This window comes from Macaca thibetana, chromosome 1, assembly GCF_024542745.1.
Source record: "Macaca thibetana thibetana isolate TM-01 chromosome 1, ASM2454274v1, whole genome shotgun sequence".
In the NCBI taxonomy this organism is placed as follows: Eukaryota; Metazoa; Chordata; class Mammalia; order Primates; family Cercopithecidae; genus Macaca; species Macaca thibetana.
This window is the reverse complement of record NC_065578.1, coordinates 44653102-44676220: the sequence shown is the minus strand read 5'-3', so window position 1 is coordinate 44676220 and position 23119 is coordinate 44653102. Positions and strand designations below refer to the sequence as shown.

The 23119-nt window shown below is 40.2% G+C and overlaps 1 protein-coding gene across 3 annotated transcripts in view; it reads left to right on the top strand.

Moving 5' to 3' along the window:
• TESK2 (testis associated actin remodelling kinase 2) overlaps nt 1-23119 on the top strand; it is a 152917-nt gene that overhangs the window by 29072 nt on the left and 100726 nt on the right. For all 3 annotated transcript variants that reach the window (XM_050798811.1, XM_050798829.1, XM_050798820.1), the window contains exon 2: nt 7295-7602. In XM_050798811.1, the coding sequence (XP_050654768.1) occupies nt 7381-7602 (222 nt within the window). In that variant the 5' untranslated portion in view covers nt 7295-7380. The remainder of the gene's footprint in view (nt 1-7294; nt 7603-23119) is intronic.

Here is a 23119-nt window from a genome sequence, read left to right as displayed (position 1 = left end):
AGTGATTCTCATGCCTCAGCCTCCTGAGTAACTGGGATTACAGACATGCGCCACCACGCTGGCTAAGTTTTGTATTTTTAGTAGAGATGGGGTTTCACCATGTTGGCCAGGCTGGTCTCGAACTCCCAACCTCAGGTGATCTACCTGCCTTGGCCTCCCAAACTGCTAGGATTACAGGCATGAGCTACCATGTCTGGCCTAATTTTTGTATTTTTAGTAGAGACAAGGTTTTGCCATGTTGGCCAGACCAGTCTAGAACTCCTGACCTCAAGTGATCCACCTGCCTTGGCCTCCCAAAGTGCTAGGATTACGGGAGTTAGCCACCGTGCCCTGCCGCAATTAGCAGTTTCTTACCTCCTCCTAGCTAGCTGAGAATGTAAAACCAGACCCGTTGAGCTGCAATGAGCAATTCTGTCTTCTGTGCTGTAATATGGAAAACTAGGATTTGCCACTCTCAGGGAACCCTGAGGGCATTGAGGAGGTTAGTAAGGTATTTTGTTAGGAATGAAACATATCTTGATAAACAATTCAGTAAAGTTGTAGGATACAAAATCAGTATACAAAAATCAGTAGCATTTCTGTATGCCAACAGCAAACAATCTGAGAAAGAAAGCAGGAAGGTAATCCTATTTACAACAGCTTCAAATAAGATAAAATACCTAGGAACAGTCTTTTTTTTTTTTTTTTTTTTTTTTTGAGACAGAGTCTCTGTCAGGCTGGAGTGCCCTGGCGCGATCTTGGCTCGCTGCAAGCTCCGCCTCCCGGGTTCACGCCATTCTCCTGCCTCAGCCTCCTGAGTAGCTGGGACTACAGGCGCCTGCCACCGCGCCCGGCTAATTTTTTGTATTTTTAGTAGAGACAGGGTTTCACCGTGGTCTCGATCTCCTGACCTTGTGAGCCGCCCGCCTCGGCCTCCCAAAGTGCTGGGATTACAGGCGTGAGCCACTGCGCCCGGCCACCTAGGAACAGTCTTAACCAAGTAAGTGAAAGATCTTTACAATGAAAACTATAAGACCTTTTTTTTTTTTTTTGATCCAGTGTCTTGCTCTGTTGCCAAGGCTAGAGTGCAGTGGTGTGATCTTGGCTCACTGCAACCTCTGCCTCCCGGCTTCAAGCGATTCTTGTGCCTCAGCCTCCTGAGTAGCTGGGACTATAGGTGTGCCACCATGCCTGGCTAATTTTTGCATTTTTAGTGGAGACGGGGTTTCACCACATTGGCCAGGCTATAAACTATAAAACATTGATGAAATTGAAGAGGACACCAAAAAATGGAAAGATATTGTTCATGAATTGAAAGAATCAATATTGTTAAAATGTCTATACTACCTAAAACAATCTGCAGATTCAGTGCAGTCCCCATCAAAATACCAGTGACACTCTTCACAGAAATAGAAAAAATAATCCTCAAATTTTAGAACCACAAAAGACCTAGAATAGCCAAAACCATCCTGAGCAAAAAGAACAAAACTGGAGGAATCACATTACCTGACTTCAAATTATACCACAGAGCTTTATTGTAACCAAAACAACATGAGAATACTGGCATAAAAACAGACACATAGGCTGGGCGTGGTGGCTCATGCCTATAATCCCAGCGCTTTAGGAGGCCTAGGAGGGTGGATCGCTTGAGCCCAGGAGTTTGAGACGAGCCTGGGCAACTTGACGAAACCTTGTCTTTATAAAAAAAAGTACAAAAATTAGCTGGGTGTGGTTGTATGCACCTGTAGTCCCAGCTACTTGGGAGGCTAAGTTGGGAGGATCACCTGAGCCTTAGGAGGTCGAGGCTTCAGTGAGCTGTGATCACGCCACTCCATTCTAGCCTGGGCAACAGAGTGAGACCCTGTCTCAAAACAAAACAAAAACAAAAAACCAGACACACAGACCAATGGAACAGAATAGAGAACCCGGAAATAAATCCATATACCTACAGTTAACTCAATTTCAACAAAGGTGCTAAGAACATACGCTGGGGAAAGGACAATCTCTTCAATAAATGGTGCTGGGAAAACAGGATATCCATATGCAGAAGAAAAATCTAGTAAAAAATCTGATCAAAATGGATTAAAGACTTAAATCTAAGACCTCAAACTACTACAAGGAAACATTGGGAAAACTTTCCAGGATATTGGTTTGGGCAAAGATTTCTTGAGTAATATCCCCAAAGTACAGGTAACCAAAGCAAAAATGGACACGTGATCACATGAAGTTAAAAAGCTTCTGCACAGGAAATGAAGCAGTCAACAAAGTGAAGAGACAACCCACAGAATGGGAGAAAATATTTGAAACTACCCATTTGACAAAGAATTAATAACCAGAATATATAAGGAGTTCAGACAACTCTATAGGAAAAAGTCTAACAATCTGATTAAAAAATGGGCAAAAGATCTGAACAGACGTTTCTCAAAAGGAGGCATGCAAATGGCAAACAGATCTATGTAAAGTTGCTCAACATATTGATCATCAGAGAAATGCAAATCAAAACTATAATGAATTATCATCTCACCCTTAAAATGGCTTTTATTCAAAAGATGGGCAAATAATGCTAACCAAGATGTGGAGAAGAGGGAACCCTTGTACACTATTGATAGAAGTGTAAATTAGTATAGCCACTATGGAGAACACTATGGAGGTCCCTCAAAATAGTAAAAATAGAGCTACGATGTGATATAGCAATCCCACTGCTGAATATATACCCAAAAGAAAGGATATCAGTATATCGAAGAGACGTTTGCACTCTCATGTTTATTACAGCACTGTTTACAATAGCCAAGATTTGGAAGCAACCTAAATGTTCAATAGATGAATGTGGCACCTATACGAATGGATTATTCAGCCATAAAAAAATGAGATCCTCTTTTTTGCAACAACATGGATAGAACTTGAGGACATCATGTTAAGTGAAATAAGTCAGGCACAGAAAGACAAACTTTGCATATTCTTACTCATTGCTAAAGCTAAATATTAAGACAATTGAACTCATGGAGATAGATAATAGAATGATGGTTACCAGAGGGTGGGAAGGGTAGTGTGTTGGGGGTGTTGAGTGGGAAATGGGATGGTTAATAGGTACAATAATATAGTTAGATAGAATGAATAAAATTTAGTATTTGATAGCACAACAGAGTGACTACAATCAGCAATAATTCATTATATATTTTAGAATAACTGGGAGAGTACAATTGGAATGTTTGTAACACAAATAAATGATGAATGCTTGAGGTGATGGATACCTCATTTACCCTGATGTGATTATTACACATTGTATGCCTGTATCAAAAATCTTGTGTATCCTATAAATATATATACCCACTATGTACCCATAAAAATTAAAAAGAATATATCAAAAATGAAAAAGTCATTGATGGCAAACTTATCGAATTGTTCAGTTTAGCAGACAACTATGTTTTATATAGTCAACAATGTTTTATGTACTTTACATATGTTTTGTATATTACTTTAATATCTTTTAGTTTTCTAAAGTTTCTTTTTTCTTTTCTGTCTCTGTTCAAATTATAATCAGCCTAGCCTTCCTCTGCACTTAAGTCTCTGTTCTTTTTTCTACCCAGATGATTAACTTAACTCCTACAACTCTCATAGTGGAAAAATACTGAGCTAAGTAATAATGAAATGGAAGAAGTTTGAGCTTTGGTGCTGGATAGAACTTGGTTCCAGTTTTGGTTCTACTAGCTCTGTGTCCTTAGGCAAGTTACTTCATCTTCTGAGCCTATATTTCTTTTTCTGTAAAATGGAGATCAGACCTATCTTGCTGGTTTTTTTTTTTTTTTTGAGACGGAGTCTCGCTCTGTCGCCCAGGCTGTAGTGTAGTGGTATAATCTCAGCTAACTGCAATCTCTGCCTCTCAGGTTCAAGGGATTCTCAAAGTGCTGGGATTACAGGTGTGAGCCACTGTGCCTGGCCACATTTTGAGATTAAATGAGGAAATGCTTGTAAAATTCCTGATGTTTAAAAAAAAAAAAAACAGTGGCCAGGTGCAGTTCACACCTGTAATCTTAGCACTTTGGGAGGCTGAGGTGGGAGGATCACTTGAGGCCAGGAGTTCAAGACCAGCCTGGGCAATATAGTGAAACCTTGTGTTTCAAAAAAAAAAAAAAGCTATCAAGGGTGAGACCTATGACTCTGGGTTTTAAACAAGCTTCTCAGGTAGTTTGAAGCACATTATCAACAGACATACTTTGAGAAATGCACTATCCTTGGCTCCTTGGTTTCAAGTCTAGCTTTGCTAGTAAATAGGTTATAGCATTGACTTTTAGCATTTCTACTTTCTGGGCCTTGTGTTTCCTCAAATATAAAATGAATGACTGAAGTTGGTGTTTTCTACTGGCTCTAAAATTAAGAAAATTTGTTTTTTAAAATTATTATTTTTTTTAGTGATGGGGGTCTTGCTGTGTTGCCCAGTCTGGTCTTGAACTGGCAGGCATGATGGCACACACCTGTAGTCCCAGCTACACAGGTGGCTGAGGCAGGGGGATTGCCTGAGCCCGGAAATTTGAGGCTGCAGTGAGTTGTGATAGCACCACTGCACTCCAACCTGGGCTTGGATTACAGGAATGAGCCCCTGCACCTGACCCTATTTTATTTTATTTTTATTTTTATTATTTAATTTATTTACTTTGAGACAGAATGTCGCTCTTGTTGCCCAGGCTGGAGTATAATGGCATGATCTCGGCTGACTGAAACTTCTGCCTCCCGGGTTCAAGCAATTCTCCTGCCTCAGCCTCCCGAGTAGCTGGGATTACAGGTGGCTGCCACCAAGCCCAGCTAATTTTTTTTGTTATTTTAGTAGAGACAGGGTTTTGCCACATTGGCCAAGCTGGTCTCGAACTCATGACCTCAGGTGATCTGACTGCCTCGGCCTCCCAAAGTGCTGCGATTTTACAGGTGTGAGTCACGTGCCCAGCCTCTATTTTATTTTTAAAATTCCGTTTATATTTTAGATTCAGGAGGTATGTGTACAGGTTTGTTACAAGGGTGTATTGTGTGGTGCTGAGGTTTGGGCTTCTATTGATCCCACCACCGAGATAGTGAACATAGTGCCCAACAGGAAGTTTTTCAGCCCCTGCTTGCCTCCCTCGTTTTGGAGCCTCTAGTGTCTGTTGTTCCCAACTTTATGTTTGTGTGAACCCAAGATTTAGCTCCTAGTTATAAGTGAGAACATGCGATATTTGGTTTTCTGTTTCTGCTTTGGTTCACTTAGAATAATGGCTTCCAGCTGCATGTTGCTGCAAAGGACATGATTTCATTCTTTTTTGTGACTGCAAATTTTTTGTCTTATAACCCTAAAATTTTTTGAGACAGGGTCTTGCTCTGTTGCCCAGGCGGAGTGCAGTGGTTCTATCATAGCTCACTGCAGCCTCAAACTCCTGGGGTCAGGCAATCCTCCTGCCTCAGCCACCTGTGTAGCTGGGACTACAGGCGTGTACCATCATGCCTGGCTAATTTTTACATTTTTTCATAGAGACGAGGTCTCACTATGTTGCCCTGACTGGTCTCAAACTCCTGAGCTCAAGTGATCCTCTTGCCTTGGCCTCCCAAAGTGTTAGGATTATAGGTATGAGCTACTGTGGCCAGGTAACCCTAAATTTTTGTTCTTGTGGATGTAAATATTTGGTCTGGTGGTGCTGATGCCACTTTTTGGCATAGGTTCAATAGAGGTACTTCAATGTTTTGTTATTTGGGAACTCAGAGTGTTCTTTCTTTGAAGACTGTGGTAGAACTAGATTAACTAGATTCAGGGAGATCTCATGGAACCTCAGGATGCACTTAGGCCTTAAGATTTGGGGATTAGAGCAGAATAGGGAATTCAAAAAGTTCCCTTTCTTTTTTTTCTTTCTTTGAAGATTGGCCCCAATCTCTTGACTTCTTCTGCCTTCAGGCTGTATTATACACAATGGCCCTGGCCGGCAGCTCCTGAGTTTACATGGCTTCTATTTTAGAAAGCTGCCATATTGAGACTGGACTATCTTAATTCCAATTGCACATTGCCAGGAAAGAAACTGTGGTTGTACACACTGGGTACAGTGCTGACTTCTGGCAATGGATAAGGAGGCAGACTCATGTTGCTAAGATGGCCCTGGGATTCCTGCCACTTTTCTTTGAGTTGCGGAGCTGGTTAGAAGTGGTGGTGGTAAACTGAGTAGGTATCCACCTCCTTTATGAAAGCATTTCACTAATTGAGGAGTCACAATATTGTATTTTGCATAGAACCCTTACAATTGAGTCTCATGGAAAAAAGTAGAAATAGGGAGAGACAGGCTAAAAGAAAAAGTAGGCTTGTGCTTTTATTCTTAGTTATGTACCAGATGGGATGGAGCCTTCTATAGTTACTTCTACTGGACTATGCTTTTTCATCAACAGTGAATTTTTAGATTGCTTTTGGATATAGTTTTCGTTTTAAAAAATTATATAATATGTAATTTTGAAGTTTCCTTGTAATGTTTGTTTTATATATTTGGAATTAATTTTTGAAATAAAGAGAAAATTATATGAGGCTATAAAGGGTATTGGTAGAAAGAAGCACAGGCTTTTGAATCAGATGGGCTTTGTACTTTAATTTTTTTCTTTTCTTTTTTTTTTTTTTTCGAGACAGTGTCTCACTCTGTTGCCCAGGCCGGAGTGCAGTGGCACGATCTCGGCTCACTGGAACCCCTGCCTCCTGGGTTAAAGTAATTCTCCTACTTCAGCCTCCTGAGTAGCTGAGATTACAGGTGCTTGCCACCACGCCTGGCCAATTTTTATATTTTTAGTAGAGATGGGGTTTCACCATGTTGGCCAGGCTGGTCTCAAACTCTTGACCTCAAGTGATCCGCCTGCCTTGGCCTCCCAAAGTGCTGGGATTACAGGTGTGAGCCACTGCACCCAGCTTCCATTTTAATTTTATCTCTGCCTTTTAGTGACTGATTTCTTGATCTCTCTATGAAATGAACATAATCTTTATATCATGGATTATCTGAGAATCAAATGGCATATGTCAAGCTCTTATACTGTGTTTCCTAGAAAGTAGGTGCTCAATGAATGATAGATATTATCATTGTCATTTTGTTACTTAGAATGTAATTGGTGATCTTCATGATATTCTACTCATGGTAAAGACTAGCTATATCTTGGGCTTTAAATATATCAGTGTTATTTGAGGGTAAAGACATACAGCATTTTTTAGATCTGAAAACCAGGAACTAGAATATGAAAGGAAATATTTTTGCATTGAGTATTTATTGCTTTGCATGTATTTATTCATTAAAGATTTCAGTGGAAATTTTTTTGATCTCTTGTTTAGTGTCAAACCAGAAGAGAAGTACAATTCAACAAAAATTTATGTGTGGAGTTCCTTCTTAAAAGAAGAAAAAAGTGATTATTGAGACTATGGATCGGAGCAAACGGAATTCAATTGCAGGTTTTCCTCCACGTGTGGAGCGTCTTGAAGAGTTTGAAGGAGGTGGTGGAGGAGATGGAAATGTGAGCCAGGTGGGAAGAGTTTGGCCATCTTCGTATCGAGCTCTTATAAGTGCCTTTTCCAGACTGACGCGTTTGGATGATTTCACCTGTGAAAAAATAGGGTCTGGCTTCTTCTCTGAAGTGTTCAAGGTGAGTGATACTTCAGCTTTTCTCATATTGTCTTGCTGTGGTCACATTTACTGCAGGTTGACAGTTGTGTTTAATTAGGATGTAGGGTTTGCCTAATCAAGGTGCTGTGGATCTTGAACACCGTTCTAAATTCTCCTTTCAAGCTATTTATTAACTTATATTAAGATATTTTGTTTGAATCCCAAAAATAATGTGCTGGTTAAAAATTCAAATAACATAGGAGTCTCTTCCACCTCACCTCTACCCCCAGCCACACATGTGTGTATGTATCCACACATACATTCTCCAGTAATAACCACTATTAACAATTCGGTGTGTATACTTCTGGACCCTTTCTGTGCTTATACATATATTATTTACACACCTTATATACATATATTAAAATTATATATATACACACCCACATATATAGTTTTTGTTTGCTTATCTTCAGTAAAATTGATAGTTGGGTGCGATGGCATGAACCTGTAGTCCGAGCTACTCAGGAGGCTCGCTTGAGGCTGTGAGTTTGAGAGCAACCTGGGCAACATAGCAAGGCCCTGTCTCAAAAAAATATGAGCTCATAATGCTCCTGAGCAATCATATTTCCCTAGTTCACTCATTCCCTCAAGAGAGTATTTTGTACCTTTTCTTCTCTCATCAAATCCCGGTATTTCCTCTCTAGTCCCCATTGTCAGTAATTAATGAATTGCTTCCCAATTCACTGAGAAAATTGAAGCAAGCAGAAGAGAACTTCCACAGACTCCCATTACTACAAATAGCTATCAACACACATCTTTACTCAGTTACTTGGCCTTTATACCTTGTGCTATGGATCAACTACCCATGCTCCTAAGTCCATTATTTCTGTTTATATTGTACATTCCATTTCTACTTGCCTACTAATAGGCATTGCCTAAGAAATTCTCCCCTCTCTTTTCTACATTGTATTTTCACTACTAAGTGTTACCATTAACATGTTAAAAAAATTCTTTTAAGGAAAAAAAAAGCACAAAAAAAAACCCCCAAACATTTTGGCTCTGTTATTTCCCCTTTATTTTATTTTATTTTATTTTATTTTATTTTTTATTCTTTTGAGATGGAGTCTCAGTCTGTCGCCCAGGCTGGGGTGCGGTGGCACAGTCTTGGCCCACTGCAACCTCTGCTTCCCAGGTTCAAGCAATTCTCCTTCCTCAGCCTCCCTAGTAGCTGGGATTACAGGCGCCCGCAACCACGCCTGGCTAATTTTTATATTTTTAGTAGAGACAGAGTTTCAACATTTTGGCCAGGCTAGTCTTGAACTCCTGACCTCAAGTGATCCGCCCACCTCAGCCTCCCAAAGTGCTGGGATTACAGGCATGAGCCACTGCACCCAACCTATTTTATTCTATTCTTTTATTTTTTGAGACAGGGTTTCGCTCCGTCACCCAGTCTAGAGTGCAGTGTGGTATGATCGTGGCTTACTGCAGTCTTGACCTCCCTGGGCTCAGATGATCCTCCCACCTCAGCCTCCAGAGTAACTGGGACTACAGGTGCATGACACCATGCCCAGCTAATTTTTGTATTTTTTGGAGAGTTGGGGTTTCACCTTGTTGCCTAGGCTGTTCTTGAACTCCTGAGCTCAAGTGATCAGCCTGCCTTGGCTTCCCAAAGTATTGGGATTACAGGTAAGAGCCACCACGTCCAGCTCCTATTGTTTCTTTTATTAATAGGTATACTTTCCCATGTCTTGTTTTTTTTTTTTTTTTTTTTTTTTTTTTTGGACCAAAACAACTCCATAGAGTTGTCTCTATGTACCATTTCCAGCTTTCTTTCTAGTCTTTCTCTAAAATATTTTTTATTGCAGTAAAATATATATAACATAAATTTACTATCTTAGCCATTTTTTATTTATTTATTTATTTATTTATTTATTTTTTATTTTTTGAGAAGGAGTCTAGCTCTGTTGCCCAGGCTGGAGTGCAATGGCCGGATCTCAGCTCACTGCAAGCTCTGCCTCCCGGGTTCACGCCATTCTCCTGCCTCAGCCTCCCGAGTAGCTGGGAGTACAGGCGCCCGCCACCTCGCCCGGCTAATTTTTTTTGTATTTTAGTAGAGACGGGGTTTCACCGTGTTAGCCAGGATGGTCTCGATCTCCTGAACTCGTGATCCACCCGTCTCGGCCTCCCAAAGTGCTGGGATTACAGGCTTGAGCCACCGCGCCCGGCCAGCCATTTTTTAAATGTGGAGTTCAGTGTCATTAATTACATTTACAATGTTGTACAACCATCCCCATTATCCCTTTCCAGAACTTTCTCATCATCCTAAACAGAATCTCTGTACCTATGAAACATTAACTCACTAATTCTCCCTTCTGTAACTGTAAATTGGTTCATTGCCCAATGCACACGGCAAGTCAATAAGCTGAGACACCAGGTTGCAGCAGAGAAAGGTTTAATCATAGGGCCACCAAATGAGGAGATGGAGGGAAACCTCAAATTCCTCTCCCCTAGGAGATTGGGGCTAAGGTTTTTAAGGGTTTTGAAGTGGGCCGAAGTGTGGCAATTGTTTATTTGTTAAAGAGTACAGGGTGAAGTCATGGGACAGGGAGATGAAGAAGCCGTATTCTCTTGCAGATCCTGTTCCTCTGTGGGGGTCTTCAAACTGGTTGCTGGAATTCAGGGGTGTGAAAAACATATTAAGCAATCCGTAAACAAAAGCCTTACGATTATGTCAGAGATCCTGTTATAGGAAAGATGGGGATGGAAATAAAATCTTAAATTTTATGACCCTAATGTCAGAACTCCTATTCTGTAGGAACAATAGGGATGCAAATAGTCAGTATCTAGTGCTATGTGACTTTTTAGCAACCAGGAAGTGGGCCAAAGTGAGGCCTGATTAATGCTTAATTATAACTATATTTCTGTCCAGAACCTGGCATGCACTCGTTGTGAACCCCATGGGGGCAGTTTCACTCCCACCCCCTAATATCTTCTTTCTGTTTTTATGAATTTGCTTATTCTAGGCACCCTATATAAGTGGATTAATATAATATTTATCCATTTGTGTCAGAGTTATTTCACTTAGCATAATGTTTTCAGGGTTATTCATGTTGTAGCATATATCAGAATTTCATTCCTTTTTATGGCTAATACTGCATTATTTGTATAGGTCATATTTTATCTGTCTGTTGATGGAGTTGTTTCTACCTTTTGGCTATTTTGAATAACGCTGCTATGAATACCGATATACAAGTATCTGTTTTGTTCTTTGCTTGCAATTCTTTTGGGTATTTAGCTGTAAATAGAATTGCTGAGTCATATGAGTAATTCTATGTTTAACTTTAAGAAAAGATTATGGTAAAATACATACAAAATTTTTGCCTGGGTATCATGGTTCACACCTGTAATCCCAGCACTTTGAGAGGCCAAGACAGGAGGATTGCCTGAGCCCAGGAGTTTGAGACCAACCTGGGCAACATGACGAAACTCTGTCTCTGGGGGAAAAATAAAATAAAAATTTTAAAAAAATAATTTTTTTTTCTTACTATCTTAACAGTATTTAAGTATGTTAAGTACATACTTAACACAACTATTAAGTATGTACACATGGATGTGCCTCCAAACTCCAGAACTTTTTCATTTTGCAAAACTGAAACTCTGTACCCATTAAACAACTCCCCATTTCTCCATTCCCCCCAACTCCTGGCAACCACTATCCTACTTTATTTCTAAGAGTTTGATTACCCTAGATATCTCATATAAGTGAAAACATACAGTATTTGTCTTTTTTTGACTGCCTTATTTCACCTAGTCAGTCTATGTTTAACTTTTTTCCATAGCGGTTGTGCCATTTTACAGTTCTATCAGCAATACGTAAGGGTTCCAGTTTCTCCACGTGCTCACTGGCACTTATTTTTCTTTTTCATGATAATAATCCTATTTGGTGTGAAAAGTGGTATATCATTGTGGTTTTGATTTGCATTTTTCTAAACGACTAGTGATATCTAGCATCTTTTCATGTGCTTATTGACCTTTTTTGTATATCTTCTTGGAGAAATGTGTATTTGAATCCTTTGCTAATTTTTGAATTGTGTTGTATTTATATATTTTATATATAGGGAATATTTATCCCTTACCAGATATATGATTTGCAAATATTTTCTCACAATTTGTAGTTTGTCTTTTCACTCCCATGATGGTGTCCTTTTTTGCACAGAAATTTTAAATTCTGATTAAGTCAAATTAATTTTTTCTTTTGTTACCTTTTGCTTTTTATGCCAATCCAAGGAGTCATCACCAATTACAATATCATGAAGATTTTCCACAATGTTTTCTTCTAAGAGTTTTATAGTTTTAGCTCTTACATTTAGGTTATTGATCATTTTAAGTTAATTTTTCAATGTGGTATAAAGGCCCCATTTCATTCTTTTGCTTGTGGATAACAAGTTTTACAAACACTATTTGTTGAAAAGACTGTCCTTTCCCCATTGAGTGATTTTGGCGCTCTTCATGTCACAATTAACCATGTTAGCGAGGGTTGATCTCTCTCTCTCTCCCTTTTTTTTTTTTTTTTTTTTTTTTTTAAGACAGGGTCTCATTCTGTTACCTAGGCTGGAGTGCAGTGGTGCTATCTCACTGCAGCCTTGACTTCCCAGACTCAAGTGATCCTCCCACCTCAGCCTCCCAAGTAGCTGGAACTACAGACACACACCATCATGCCTGGCTAATTTTTGTATTTTTTTGTGTGTACAGTTGTGGTTTCACCATGTTGCCTAGGCTGGTCTTGAACTCCTGGGCTCAAGTGATCAGCTTGCCTCTGCCTCCCAAAGTGCTGGGATTACAGGTATGCACCACCTTGCCCAGCCTCTTTTTTTCTTAGAGACAGGGTCTCACTGTCATCCAGGCTGCAGTGCAGTGGTGTGGACATAGCTGACTGCATCCTCAAACTCCTGGACTCAAGTGACTCTCCCATCCCAGCCTCCCAAGTAGCTGGGATTACAGGCATGTTACTGTCACGTCAGCTAATTTTAAAGTGTTTTGTACAGATGGAGTCTTGCTCTATTGCCCAGGCTGATCTTGAATTTCTGGGCTTAAATGATCCTCTTGCTTCAGTCTCCCAAAGTGCTGGCATTATAGGCATGAGCCACTGCACTCAGCCTTTTCTTTCTTCTTTTTTTGAGACAGGGTCTCACTATGTTGCCCAGGCTTGTCTTGGACTCCTGGGCCCGGGCAGTCCTCCTGCCCCTGCCTCCCAAAGTCCAAAATGCTGGGATTATGGGCGTTAGCCACCGTGCCCAGGCTTTTTCTTAAGATGAGGTCCCTCTGTGTTGCCTAGGCTGGTCAAACTCCTGACCTCAAGCAATCTTCCTGCTTCAACTTCCTGAGTTGTTAATTCATTTTAATTTTTGTACTCTGATTGTTAGTGAAGTCCTTTTTGTTTATTGGTCATTTATAAAACTTGTTCACTTATATTCTTACCTGCCTTTTTCTGTTGTGTTGATTTTTTTGTAGTTCTTTACATATCCTGATAGTAATTCTTTTTTTGAAGTCATTATTATGTTAATTTGGCTTCTAGATACTTTTTTATTCAAGCCACCATTGCATTTCATAGTGAAAAACTCAAAGCCTCTCCAGTGTATTTGCATACGTTTAGTGCAGAATTTGATCCCAACACTCTAATCAATAAACATCTAGGAAAATGTGGTGAATATTACTGATAAAGTAATGGGAAGTAACTGAAGAATTTTGTGCAGGCTGAGTTTTAACTAAGACTTAATTTTTAATTAAAAGCAAAACTTACATTTTCAAAAGAGTTTGCCCCTCCAAAAAAAAAACAGATTAGATAGCTTCTAAACTATATTAAAATATGCCAAATAAATTTTTTTTTTTTTTTTTTTTTCGAGACAGAGTCTTGGTGTGTCTCCCAGGCTGCAGTACAGTGGTATGATCTTGCTCACTACAACCTCTGCCTCCCGGGTTCAAGTGATTCTCCTGCCTCAGCCTCCTGAGTAGCTGGGATTACAGGCACCCACCATCATGCCTGGCTATTTTTTATATTTTTGTAGAGACAGGGTTTCACCACGTTGGCCAGGGTGGTCTTGAACGCCTGACCTCCAGTGATCTGCCCACCTCGGCCTCCTGAAGTGCTGGGATTACAGGTGTGAGCCACCACTCCCAGCCACCAAATAAAAATTATTATAAAACAAGTTACTGCTTCAAAGAAACACCACCTCCATAAATGTCGAGCCAGTTCAGGTGCTGCCAATAGAATCCTAAAGAGTGATGTCTCTGGTTCATGTGAACAATTTCCGCAGTCCATGTGCTTTGAGGACAATTCAGGCCCTAAGGCAGACCATGCTCTACAGAGCTGCCCCTTCCCCACCCCAGTTACCACCCTACCTTGTGCTGGGCAGGCAGCACGGGGCTAGGAATGCTGCCTCCCTCAGGCTTCCCAAATCAAATCAAGTGCATATGTGGCTCAGCCACACTTTTGCACTTATGTTTACTACATACTTCTGCTTAACTTTACCTGTGAAAAATCTTAGACAGTTTACTGTCACACATCCCCTGCTCCAGATGAGTTATGTGGATGTAGCAATGGGCATATCCTCAAACACAGCATGAAAAGGGTACAGGAAGACTCCGGTCTAGCCCACTCCCACTTCAAAATAATTTGGCCTTGGGTTCTTCCTCTAAAAACACAGGTAGATATAAACTCTAACTATAAAATCATGAATCTATAGAACTTTAGAATAATTAACAGCTCCCAACACTAAAGTCCAGCTGTCAGGCTGTGTTTGTGCATGTTGATGAGACACCATCAGCACCAAACCCCAGACTCCAGTGTGCTGGGGACATCTGACACCTGCCTGATAGTAATTCTTTATTACATATGTTGCAAGTATTTTCTCCCTGCCCATCTTTTATCATTTTAGTTTTTATGTAGTTAAACCTTGGCTTGGCAGTGGTAGCTTACACCTGTAACCCCAGCACTTTGGAAAACTAAGGCAGGAGGATTGCTTGAGCTCAATAATTCAAGACCAACCTAGGCAACAGTGAGACCCTGTCTCTAAAAAAAGAAAAATAAATAAATAATACAAAATAAACCTATCAGTCTTTTCATTTACAACTTGTGGATTTTACGTATAGCCTAAGAGGTTTTGAAAATATTGTTTTCCTCATGCTTTTATGATAGATTTCATTGAATATAAGATGCCATTGATTATAAGATGTACTTCTTGCCAATTAAACTATGACAATTCCCATTACTTAGAAGTTTAATTTTTTATTTAAGAGGTCTTTATGGGCTTGATGCAGCATAGTTGTGGGTTTTGTGAGTCTCCTATTGTTGCCCAGGGTAGAGTGCAGTGGTGTGATCTCGGCTCACTGCAGCCTTGACTTCCCGGGTTTAAGCAATTCTCCTGCCTCAGCCTCCCAAGGAGCTGGGATTTCAGGCACATACCACCACGCCCAGCTAATTTTTGTATTTTCAGTAGAGATGGGGTTTCATCATATTGGTCAGGCTGGTCTCGAACTCCTGACCTCAGGTGATCCACCTGGCTCAGCCTCTCAAAGTGCTGGGATAACAGGCATGAGCCACTGTGCCCAGGCTATTAATTTAAAAAAATTAATTCTTCCATATTCTGCTGTAGAGCTTTTACAATTTTAATTTTCATATTTAAATTTTTGATCCATTTGGAATTTATCCTAGTATAAGCTATAAAACATTGATCCAATTCTATTTGCTTTTCAGATGACTACCTAGTTATGTTAACATCTTTTGACTAGTTCATCTTTTCCTTACTAAAGAAAATATCTCTATCATACACTAAATTAGCATATATATTTGAGCCTATTTCTGGATTTCCTGTTTTATTCCATTGTTCTGTCTATTCAAATGTCAATCACACCAGAATTCAAGGATAAAAATGAAATTTCAACCCACTGGGGGGAGAGTAGACTAATTAAAAAATTGTATTTAGACAATTAACTTTCTGAAAAAAGATAAAATTAGATGTTTATACCTAATTTCAAACACTGAAATAAACTCGAGATGAGTTAAGCATAAAAAACTGTCTACTACGTTTCATCATTTCTAACATTTTCAATATTTTGAAATTGAGATGTCTTAAAATTACTTCCAGGCACCTGTACATGTGCATCAAAACTTGTGAAATGGGTGTCAGTGGTTAAAGAAACACCTGGATATAATAATGTAGCAATCTCTTAAGAAATTATGCATCACCACACTCTTGATAGCTTGAAATTAATTAATTAATTAATCTGTCCTCCATGCTTTTTCATGGCTTAATAGCTCATTCCTGTTTAGCACTGAATAATATCCTATTGTCTCAATCTACCACCGCTTATCTGCTCACCTATTGAAGGACATCTTGGTTGCTTCAATATGTTGACAATTATGAATAAAGCAGCTGTCAACACGCATGTGTGGGGTTTTTTGTGGACATAAGTTTTCAGTTCATTTGGGTAAATATCACAGAGTGCAATTGGTGGATTGTATGATAAAAATATGTTTAGTTTTTTTTTTTTTTTTTTTTTGAGACGGAGTCTTGCTCTGTCGCCCAGGCTGGAGTGCAGTGGCTGGATCTCAGCTCACTGCAAGCTCCGCCTCCCGAGTTTACTTGCCATTCTCCTGCCTCAGCCTCCTGAGTAGCTGGGACTACAGGCACCCGCCACCTCGCCCGGCTAGATTTTTTGTATTTTTTAGTAGAGACGGGGTTTCACCATGTTAGCCAGGATGGTCTCGATCTCCTGACTTCGTGATCCGCCCGTCTCGGCTTCCCAAAGTGCTGGGATTACAGGCTTGAGCCACCGCGCCCGGCCAATATGTTTAGTTTTATAAAAAACTGCCAAACTCTTCCAAAGTGGCAGTACCATTTTGCATTCCTTTTTTTTTTTTTTTTGAGACAGGGTCTCGCTCTGTGTCCCAGGCTGGGGTGCAGTGGTGTGATCTCGGCTCACTGCAACTTCTGCCTTCCGTATTCAAGCAATTCCCTCCCTCAGCTTCCTGAGTAGCTGGGATTACGGATGTCCACCACCACGCTCAGCTAAACGTTGTATTTTTAGTAGAGGTGGGGTTTCACCATCTTGGCCAGGCTGGTCTTGAACTGCTGACCTTGTGATCCACCTGCCTCAGCCTCCCAAAGTGCTAGGATTGCATACGTGAGCCACCGTGCCCTGCCCCATTTTGCATTTCAACTAGGAATGAATACAGAGTTCCTGTTGGTCCATATCCTTGTCAGTATTTGATGTCAGTGTTCTGGATTTTGGCCAATCTAATTAGTATATAGTAGTATCTCACTGTTATTTTAATTTTCAAATATCTAATGGTATATGATATAGTTTGGATGTTTGTTCCCTCCAAATCTCATGTTGAAATGTGATTTCCAATGTTGAAGGTGGGGCCTAGTGGGAAGTGATTGGATCATGGAAGTAGATCCCTCATGAATGGTTTAGTACCATCCCATTGGTGATAAGTGAGTTCTTGCTCAGTGTGTTCATGTGACATCTGGCTGTTTAAAAGAATCTGGGACCTCCCCCTACTCTCTCTCTCTTGATCTCACTCTCCCCATGTGACATGCTGGCACCACCCTGTCACCTTCCTCCATGATTGTAAGCTTCCAGAGGCCCTCACCAGAAGTAGATGCTGGCACTGTGTTTCATATACAGCTTCCAGAACTGTGAGCCAATTAAACCTCTTTTCTTTATAAATAACCTGATCTCAGGTGTTTCTTTATAGCAATGCAAGAATGGCCTAACACAACATATGATGTTGAATATTTTCTCAGATACTTAATTGCCATCTGTGTATCTTATTTAGTGAGATATCTGTTCAACTTTTTAATCAGGTTTTTTTGTTTGTTTGTTTGTTTTTTGAGACAGAGTCTCACTCTGTCTCCCAGGCTAGAGTGCAGTGGTGTGGTCATGACTCACAGAAGCCTTGAACTACCAGGCTCAAGTGTAGAGACAAGGTCTCTACAAAAAAAAAAAAAAAAAAACACATTCAGTCTTCCTATCTGTTATCATGAAATATCTCTCCATTTTATTTAGTTCTTCTTTGATGTCTTTCATCAGAGTTTTGTGGTTTTTCTCATATAGATCCTATATATATAGTCATAATGACATTTCAGACAATGATGGACTGCTTATAAAGTGGTGGTCCTATAAGGTTATAATAGAAATGGAAAATTCCTATGGCCTAGTGACATTGTGTATCTGTGTACCTGTTTAACATCGTAGTGCAATGTATTACCCATGATGGTGGTATTGCGGGTGCTAATAATCCTACCACAGTGCCAGTTGTATAAAGAATAGCACATATAATTATGTACAGAACGTAATAATTGATAAAGATAATAATTGACTATGTTAATGGTTTATATATGTACTACATTATACTTTTAATTGTTATTTTAGAGTGTACTCCTATTAATTAAAAAAAAAAGTTAACTGCAAAACAGTCTCAGGCAGGCCCTTTAGGGGATATTCCAGAAGGCATTGTTACCGTAGGATATGATAGCTCCATGTGTGTTTTTGTCCCTGAAGACCTTCTGGTGAGACAAGATGTGGAGATAGATGACAGTGATATTATGATCCTGACCTTCTGTAGGCCTGGGCTAATGTGTATGTTTGTGTCTTAGTTTTTTACATAAATGTTTAAAGAGTAAAAAAAAAAAATTAATAGAAAAAACTTATAGACTAAAGAAAGAAAATATTTTTGTACAGCTTGGTACAATGTGTTTGTGTTTTAAGCTAAGTGTTACTGTGAAAGAATCAAGCAATTATATTTTTAAATTTCATTTTGTTTTGTTTTTAAGATAGACCTCACTCTGTCACCTAGTCTGGAGTGCAGTGGCATGATCTTGGCTCACTGCAGCCTTGAACTCCTGGGCTCAGGAGATCCTCCTGCTTCAGCCTCCTGAGTACCTGGAACTACTGGCATACTACTGTGCCCGGCTAATTTTTAAAATTATTTGTAGAGTTGAGGTCTCACTATGTTGCCCACGCTGGTCTTTAACTCCTGGGCTTACATAGTCCTCCTACCTTGGCTTCCCAAAGTACTGGGATTACGGGTGTGAACAACTGTACCTGGCTGAGGCCCCATTTTAAAAAATCACACTTAACACAAATTTATGTTTTCTTTCAAAGGATACCCCTTCTTTCTTTTTTAAAACTAGCTGTTGTTTATTGATGAATGGAAAGCTTAAAAAATGGATTCTGGAGGTAGGGGTATTTGGTTTTGCCCCTGTACCTGCCTTAGGGAAGTTTGACTTTGTATATTTGCCAAACCTACTGATAGCTTTACCCTGGGCAGAACCTGACAGTCAAATAATTACTCTTTGATTGTACTGATTATCTACTGTTTGTATGCATTTTATAGTTCATTGTTTTCTAATTCTATCTTCAGTTACTTTCTTTTGCCTACTTTCTTGGGCCTATTTTTTTGTTCTTTCTCTAGGATCTGGAATGTTATTCTTATCTCAGTTTTTCCTAATATTTCATATTTTCTAATACATGCATTTAAGTTTTAATATTTCCTCTTTTTTATTTTTATTTAAAAATTTTTTAGAGACAGAGTCTATTTCTGTTGCCCAGGCTGGAGTGCGGTAGTGCGATCATAGCTCCCTGCAGCCTCCGGCTCCTTGGCTCAAGGGATCCTCCTGCCTCAGCCTCCTGAGTAGCTAGGCCTGCCTACAAGTGTGCAACAATATACCCAGCTAATTTTTTTGATTTTTTTTGTAGAGATGGAGGTTCACTATGTTGCCCACGCTGGTCTTGAACTCCTGGCCTCAAGTGATCTGCCTACCTTGGATAGCTTGAGCTATCCTGGGCAAAATAGTGAGAAACCCTGTCTTAAAAAAAAAAAAAGAAGTTTTTTTCTTCTATGCTTTGAAACAGCTTAAGTGGTATTAAAATGATTTATTTCTTAAATATTTGGTAGAATTTCACTGTGAAATTCTGTGCCAAGTACTTGGAAAACTTTTCCTATTCTTCTAGGATAATTGGTCTATTTAAGTTTTTGTTTCTTCTGAGGCCAAGTTTTGTAAATTATATTTTACTAGAAAATTATAATTTCTTATAACTTTTCTAATATACTTGCAAAGAGCTGAGTAAAATTTGACCTTTAAAATTTTTTTCGTTAAGTCCTTTTCAGATTAGTTGCAACTCTTAGAGTGTAGATCATAAGTTCAGCTATTAATTGTGTTTACTTGTACTTTTTCATGGTTTATTTATTTATTTCTTGGAGACAGGGTCTTGCTCTGTCACCTAGTTTGGAGTGTGGTGATGTGATCATGGCTTACTGCAGCCTTGACTTCCTGGGCTCAGGTGACCCTCCTGCCTCAGCCTCCCAAGTATCTGGAATCACAGGTGTATGCTGCCATGCCCACCAATTTATTTTTTATTTTTATTTTTGGTAGAGACAGGGTCTCATTATGTTGCCCAGGCTGGTCTTGAATTCCTGGCCTCAGGTGATCCTCCCACCTCAGCCTCCCAAAGTGTTGGGATTACAAGTCTGAGCCACTGCACCTGGCCTTGGCTTTTTGTTTCTCCTTTGATTTTTAATTTTTTATTGAAAGCCGATCTTCAAGGGTAGATGTTTTTGTAATTGTCCAACTGGTTCTTCTTACCCATTTCTCAGAAAAGCCAATAAACTGAGAACAGCAGGAGTTGCAGCAGAGAAATAATTTAATAATCACAGGGCAAGCCAAGCATGCGAATGAGAGATATTTCTCAAGTCTGTCTCCCCAAGAATTTAGAGGCTAGGGTTTTTCGAGGATAGTTTGGCAGGCAGGGGGCTAGGGATTGGGGAGTGCTGATTGGTTGGGTCAAGGATGAAATCATAGGGGGTTGAAACTGCCTCTTGCACTGAGTCAGTTACTAGGTGGCGGTGGTGGGGGGTGTCACAAGAGCAGTCAAGTTGGTTTCTTGTTATAGGTTGCCAATCCAGGTGGTGCCATCTGGTTCATCAGAATGCAAGGTCTGAAAAATACCTCAAACACCAGTCTTAGGTTTTACAATAGTGATGTTATCTGTAGGAGCAGTTGGGGAAGTTACAAATCTTGTAACCTTTGGCTACATGACCCCTGAACCATAATTCTAACTGTGTGGCCAGTCCATTAGTTTTACAAAGGCAGTTTCATCCCCAAGCAAGCAGGGGATTAGTTTCCTGAAGGGACTGATATCATCTTTGTTTTAAAGTTAAACCATGAACTAAATTCCTCCCATAGTTAGCTTGGCTTATGCCCGGATACTGGGAGGGACAGTTAGCTTATGTGGTTAGAAGCAAGATGGAGTCAGCGATGTTAGATTTCTCTTACTGTTACAATTTTGCAAAGGCAGTTTCATTTTTCCTGGGAGTTATTTTATTCTAGGTTGTGGATATGTTCCAATATGGTGAGCTCACTTTTGCCTCTGCTGGGGTCAAATAGATTCTGGATCTGAACCTAAATGCTTTATTTTTATTTATTGGCACAGTCTTTCTGTACAGTGTGTATGGTTCAAATTTGAAGCCTAAACCTGAATCTCATAGTTGGCTGTTATTCCTCATTCGAGACAATAGGGATAGCATTATCCCACTATGAATGCCTATTACAAAATAGGAGAAAGCTAATTAAATGTATTTTGTGGTGTTTTAGAAAGTAATTATTTAGCCGGGTGCGGTGGCTCAAGCCTGTAATCCCAGCACTTTGGGAGGCCGAGACGGGTGGATCACGAGGTCAGGAGATCAAGACCATCCTGGCTAACACGGTGAAACCCCGTCTCTACTAAAAAATACAAAAAACTAGCCGGGCGAGGTGGCGGGCACCTGTAGTCCCAGCTACTCGGGAGGCTGAGGCAGGAGAATGGCGTAAACCCGGGAGGCGGGGCTTGCAGTGAGCTGAGATCCGGCCACTGCACTCCAGCCTGGGCGACACAACGAGACTCCGTCTCAAAAAAAAAAAAAAAAAAAAAAAAGAAAGTAATTATTTAATTTTATGGTGAAAACATTATCACTGGGAAAGCGGAGAATAGGTTTGTTTATTTTTGGTTGCATGTAATATAGTCTGATACAGTATTTGGTAAACTACAGCCTTTGGACCAATGTTTTAGAAGTAAAGTTTTATCAGAACACATCTGTACTCATTGAGTACTTTGTAACAGAGACCATATGTCCCTCAAAGCCTTTTTTTTTTTTTAAATAGAGTCTCATTTTGTCACACAAGCTGGAGTGCAGTGGCGTGATCATAACTCAGTGTAACTTTGAACTCCTGAGCTCAAGGGATCCTCCCATCTTAGCTTCACAAATAGATAGGACTACAGGCGTGTGCCACCACACCCAGCTAATTTTTAAATTTTTTTGTAGAGACAGTGTATCGCTATGTTGCCTAGGCTGGTGTCAAACTTCTGCCTCAATCTATCCTCTCACCTTGACCTCTCAAAGCATTGAGATTGTGGGCATGAGCCACTGTACCTGGCCTTCAAAGCCTAAGATATTTACTGTTTTACCCTTTACAGAAAAAAGCTTCCAACTCCTGATCTAATAGCTGTAGTGCACAGGTAGGTGATGTTTAGTTTTTATCTTTGATTACAAAGTACAGATGATTATCGAGCTTTAAAGGTCAGGTTAAATAAAAAGTATATCCGTGGTGATAAAAGGAAATGTTTGACTTCTGGTGTAGGATATACAAATTGCACGGGTAACTTAAGGACTTTTAGTTGTCCTAGATAGCAAAATAAAGATTGGTTGATGGATTACTTTACAATTAGAGTGTGGATTTATGTAGTTTATTTGTATGCCTCTTTTTTTTTTTTTTTTTTTGAGATGGATCTCGCTCTGCCACCCAGGCTAGAGTACAGTGGCATTATCTCAACTCACTGCAAACTCCACCTTCCGGGTTCAAGCGATTATCCTGCCTCAGCCTCCCAAGTAGCGGGGACCACAGGCATGCACCACCATGTTCGGCTAATTTTTTTTTGTATTTTTTAGTAGAGACGGGGTTTCACCATGTTGGCCGAGCTGGTCTCGAACTCTTGACCTCAAGTGATCCTCCTGCCTCGGCCTCCCAAAGTGTTGGGATTACAGGCATGAGCCACCATGCCCGGCCAGTTTATTTGTCTTCCTTTAAAATAATTTAGTGGGCCGGGTGCGGTGGCTCACGCCTGTAATCCCAGCACTTTGGGAGGCCTAGACGGGCGGATCACAAGGTCAGGAGATTGAGACCATCCTGGCTAACACGGTGAAACCCCGTCTCTGCTAAAAATACAAAAAAATTAGCTGGGTGTGGTGACGGGCGCCTGTAGTCCCAGCTTCTTGGGAGGCTGAGGCAGGAGAATGGCGTGAACCTGGGAGGCGGAGCTTGCAGTGAGCCGAGATCGCACCACTGCATTCCAGCCTGGGCAACAGAGCGAGACTCCATCTCAAAAAGAAAAAAAATAATAAATAAAATAAGATAATTTAGTTTTGGAATTCAGGATCATCTGGTCATCCTTAAAAATAGACCTTAGTTGGCTGGGCATGGTGGCTCATGCCTGGTCTCAAGTGATCTCCCCACCTT